General features: G+C 37.7%; 1 protein-coding gene across 1 annotated transcript; it reads left to right on the top strand.

The window, feature by feature from the left end:
- The first annotated feature begins 554 nt into the window (after positions 1 to 554).
- On the top strand, positions 555 to 4,427 carry LOC103988881 (uncharacterized). The gene is made up of 10 exons (XM_009407551.3): positions 555 to 1,023; positions 1,187 to 1,217; positions 1,284 to 1,432; positions 1,505 to 1,596; positions 1,717 to 1,724; positions 1,836 to 1,907; positions 2,056 to 2,223; positions 3,165 to 3,260; positions 3,885 to 4,007; positions 4,142 to 4,427. Exons 1-10 carry the CDS (start codon positions 902 to 904, stop codon positions 4,208 to 4,210), a joined length of 930 nt encoding a protein of 309 aa, XP_009405826.3. The 5' UTR covers positions 555 to 901; the 3' UTR covers positions 4,211 to 4,427.
- Positions 4,428 to 5,461: the final 1,034 nt, after the last annotated feature.

Genomic DNA, 5,461 nt, shown 5'->3' with positions numbered 1-5,461 from the left:
ATAAATAGATAATACTCTTTGATAAATATAAAAAAAAACCCCTTAAATTCACACTACAAGCACAAGATTGAATCGATTTAACTAAGAAAGTCAATTATGCTATTTTTAGAAAATAGCATAAACGAAAATTTTAAAGATTTTTTGGGAACTCCAAAATCACTTGAAGAGGTCTATAGATAATCTCAAATTATTTTTTTCAAAAAAATAATATATTTTATAGAGGATAACCAAAGGTGAGAGGCCATTTTCTTTCTCTTGTTAATCATAATTTTAAAATTGACATAAATATTTTTTTAAAAAAATAAATAATAATAATAATAATAAATTAAGTTAAAGGCATTTAAGCAATCTTAATTACATTTACGAAACTGGACCGATCGAATCAGGTCAGTCCATGTGGGTTATTGGCCGTTCAATTGGATTCCAATAACTATGATGTGACCTAACTTCCTTGAAATCCATCAAGCTTTAAGATTCACATACTGTGCATGCAACAGTACGCAGCTATTTAATTGAACCACCACCATCAAAGGACGAGAAGTGATGAGGATGAAAGAGGCTATGTTTGGTCGGTGATGGACTCCTAGTTGAGACGATGGTCGACCAGTAGTTGGCTTCTTCTTTCCGATGAGAGAAGAGCATCAGTTGGACATCGTTTGTTTCTTCTTCATCCTCATCAGACCATACGTCAAACCTAAAAGCTTCAGATGCCAAATTCCAGTAGAATATTTGCAAAGGCAGTCCGCGACTTCACGCTTTATCACTGAGTAGGCCAAATCCTGTGGACCGTCTTCGCTGCACCACGGTTGGCCACGAGGCTCCAAAGCATCCTGTTTGGTCCATCCGATCATCGACGGACGGTCCTGATGCCCTTGGCAAGCTCATCCATGTCCATGTGCTGATGGAAGCAAAAGCTGATCCCGACTCCTTTCGTGCCTTCCGGAGAACAAATAGGGGGTCGCAGCTTTGCTTCGGCAAAGGAGAGTTTCCAGCTTCGTCAAACATGGTTCAGATCAGAGAATTGTATCCTTTGATGACAGATTCATGTTCGAGCAGTTATTTCATGCAAAGATTTCCATGCATCCAGAAAAAAAGATGGAGGTTTTCTACGGTTGATCTTCGAGTATTTAAAATATTCGATCTTTGTCTTTGTTTGATCTTTCTTCCTTGACCTGGTTTTCTTCAGAAGGATCGTCATGCCCATCTCGTTGGAAGAGGTAGGAGTAGATTTGCTTACTGCATCTTGCAAACATGTTTTATGGAGTCAAATTCATGTCATGCAGTATGAGATTGCTATGATGTATACCATCATGAAGATGAAGCAACAGAACACCACTAGCGGACAAGGGGTGCAGACATTGCGGAGCATAGCTTTCGAGAACGAAGAGCTTGGGAAGGGGCAGCATCAGACAAAGATTTATCATTTTGAGAGGTTAGATTTGACGGATCGAATGCACTCATTTCCCTCATAGATTTCATCTCAACTTCATCAATCGATCTGCAGCGTGATTCCTCCCTGGCTCAAAACTTTTACACCAGCTGAAGTCCTGACCTTGGAAGAAGAATCCTGGAATGCGTACCCCAAAAGCAAAACAGGTTCATGCGGTTCATTTTTCATCCTCGAGCATATACATCATTTCAATTTAAGCCATCAAACTTGCACTAAATTCTTTTTTGTGTTTTTGCTGTCATGAATATGAACATCATGCGATCCAGTGATAAAGGTAATCCAATCGTATTGCTTTATCTATGTGGAACAGAAATATCCATATCCATATATACGTATGTATACATATATAAATAATTTGAAATTTTATTGAATTGCTTGTCGGCAGTGCCCGTACCTCAAGCAGTGTTGCCTGACGATTGAAACCATGAACAAGGCTGACAACGGCTGTTCTGAGAATGTAAGAAGACCTCCTCCTTCAGCTTCATCAGATAGATATATTTTCCATCATGAAGTTTTCCTTACCAAAGAAACATGTCAAAAGCATTACAAATGGTAGTCAGAGGCTAAGATCTCTGGGAAATAACTGCATATGTGACAACAACTAGGTTCATGGCTTGAGCAAAGAATTAGTAGCCAAAAGAAAAGTGGAGATCATCGACATAGCTTCTGTTTCGAGAGACTACTGGAGTAAGGTCGCTGGTACTTCCAAACTAGACTTGTCTGAATTCAAGTCACACAAGAGCGGTCGAGGTCCACTTCTGAGAGGATGGCAGGTAAAATCCTCTCATATTTGTTATGATTTCTGTATTGGTTTATAGATCATAAGAAAGAGTTTGAGAATCGCATTTTCCCTATCTCACATACGCCCAACCTACACGGCAGCAATATGAAGTTGAGCTTCTTGTTTCTCTCATGCAAATGTTGACAAGGTTTTCTATGAGAACCTAAACTATCGTCGATGACTCTAATCAACTTTGGCAAAGCATCCTACGCCTTGTTTATCACATACACCTCTTTCACACCAAAAATCCAAAACAAAACTCACCTATGGAATTCTTTGGTGAGAGCGTCCCAAATGGCTCAGCATTCGTAGTAGATGATGGTCCCTTGCTGGTCTGGTCTACACAGAAAACAGTGGCTGAGGGTTGAGAGTATTCTGATTGGAGAGGGCTGTGAACAAGGTCAACGTTGCTGCCCTCGTGGATGCTAGTTCCATGGTGATCTGCTCGGCAATGTCTTGATCCTGCATACACAATAGCATTAGAAAGAGGAGCATTATAAGGTCCATCCAGTATGTCTGTTGTTGTAGCGAATGAGATGAGGAAGGAGTGTCCTCCGGTAGCTGGGACTGGAACTGGAAGTCGCATGAGTTTGGGGTAGTTCTAATTGTATCAAGATAGAGAGAAAGTTGTTCCCTTCCTCTTTTCATTCCCTGTCCTCGCTGAAAAATCTCATCATGTACATAAAATCACCTGAATATAGGATTCATTTCATTTATGACATCGATCAACATTGACTCCAGAAGAATCCATATTTACATTTCGAGTATGTGGCAACGATGACTTGCCATGAGAGGACTGGATGAAGCCATGATGGAATCCAGATATCAAGAAGAAGCATAGGACTCTACAAAATCACATTGTTTCTTCTATTCCTACTGTCTGATATGATCAGCATAGCATTCAACTCATATTTCGGTGATATTTTTCTATAGGCTTCATGTCAACCAGTCATGACAACATACAAATTATTGACCATGGATGCTCCTATTTGGGGCCTTGGCTTTTGTATGGAGGAAGCCATAATTGCGGTATGTTCTGATTCACTTCTCTTTGTCACAAACATAAGATATGGATGAGAAGTCATCCATCTCAAGAATGCTTTCTTATGCTCAAACAACATTTTTCTTTAGAAGCTTATCTTCCTACAATTAAACATTCATCAATTTACTTGAATAAAAGAAACATGTAATTGCTATCTATTGTCTTCTAGTATGGAAGTTAAAAGAGGGAGATACAAAACTCTGTCTGACTTCGAATTTTACCACTCAAATTGTAGTTTCTGTAATCAAATATCCCAAGCTTGAAAATTTTGCTCATCACTAGAAGAAAAACTATAGCAAGATTTAAGCAGCATGTTCAATGCAGTCTACTTTGTTTCTAGCATATGTAGATAACCATGTTATGAAACTCACAGATTAATCTTGTAAAATCATTTTTCACAATGTTGAGATGAGAAGATTGAACATGTATTCATGATAAGTAAAACAAAACTGTACTGAACCACGGCACACTTATGGCTGAGAAAGCCTAAAACTATATACACCAAAAACATTTGATTCCATTGTTGAGTCAGGTTTTTGTTTACTCTTGCCAGATCAATTACCTCATCTCTTCCTTAAGAATATCATTGATGTAAACCTTTTACCTGACAGAGTCAGAAGGCAGTTCTTTTGGAATTTCACAAGCTTTGTTTTGCTTGGATTGATGAGTGGTTTGGGATGACTCTGGAACAAATCACTGAAATGGAGAAACAAAATGAATTGTTACTCAAGAAGGTAATCGGTCTGTAACTTTCCGCAAAACAAAATGGTCAGAACTTTTAGATCTGCACCAGTTTTGAGTAGAGGCACCATTATGGATGTGCTTATCATACATTATTGGTGACTGTTGTCCTTATGTTTCATTTCAGAGGTTCCAAATTTCATCTTTTGGTTCAAGCAAGCAAGATGTCAAAAGCAAAAAACAAGCATGGCAATAAAAAGATTGTTTCAGTTTCAAACAATCCATCAAGCTGTAAACAATGATTGCAAGATACAAAGTCCCTGCCAGAACAGAAACCCAAACACGATACTGCAAATTGCAACCGTTATTTGATATGGTCAAAAGAAAATGGAATAAGACATTTTGATGCAATGGCTGTGAAGGCTGTTTGGTTCAATTCATCTAGATGACGTAAATATTCGGTATTTGCTTAACTGTTCTTGCAATTATTTCCTCTTGATATTTCAAGTATACCGCAGCAAATGCATTAACATGATTCATCTAGGCATACTGTCAACGTTTTAAAAGCATTCTAAAAGCATAGCCAATCAGTTGCACCAAGTTACAAAATACAATTTTCACCTAATATGTGATAATTTATAACACTAATTGAGATGGAAACAGGAGTAAAAGAATGCTTCAAAGAAGTTGCGACTAATCCACATTTCTTAAGTACTCAGGCGATAAAGTTTGCAGAAGACAAACTAAGGGCATAACTATGTTTTACTTTTAACAGGATCTAGAAGGAACCAGTAGAGGTAAATACTACATTAGTACATAGAAAACAATGGAGAAATGGAAAAGAACAGATGCTTACTAGCATATTAGAAACTGATACACACACCACAGAAAACAATAGCTGGTAGATTAAGAGGTTCTTTGAACTACAACTAATGCCTCATTATTACATAGGATGGCTAGTCAGAGATGTAGATATATTTGCCAACAGGGACTTTGTTGAACTTGCAAATGCCAACTGTGTATCAATGAGGTTCATATATCATGGTCAAAATTAAGCGAAAAATTCTCCTTGAATTAAAACCTAGCTAACCACTATGTTTACCAATAGGAGGTAGACGAGCATGGAACTTGGTTGCTGTTTCCACTGTAGACGACTGAGAGACTTGCTAATCACCAGCATGTCTAATACATCAGTAAATTTTTGTAGTTCCAATGTTAGGGGCCTAATGACTAATGTCCATCATCGTGAAGCATAATCTAAAGCAACAAATATGCATAAAGGAGCAAATGCAATAGTGACAATGCAATGCCAATGCAAATATACACTGGCAGTCATGGTTCGAGATATATAACGCTCAAGTCTTCAGAAAAAAATGTCACTGGTACAGTAAAGATGAAAATAATTATCTATTAATGGATTCAAGAAATATATTTTTTCAAGAAAATGAGCATCAAACAGACAGGCAAGATGATTTGGTAAGAATGACGTAATTTACACATAAAACCA

This window comes from Musa acuminata, chromosome BXJ2-6, assembly GCF_036884655.1.
Source record: "Musa acuminata AAA Group cultivar baxijiao chromosome BXJ2-6, Cavendish_Baxijiao_AAA, whole genome shotgun sequence".
Classification (NCBI taxonomy): Eukaryota; Viridiplantae; Streptophyta; class Magnoliopsida; order Zingiberales; family Musaceae; genus Musa; species Musa acuminata.
The sequence above is the reverse complement of the archived record's forward strand: the minus strand, read 5'-3'. Positions and strand labels throughout refer to the sequence as shown.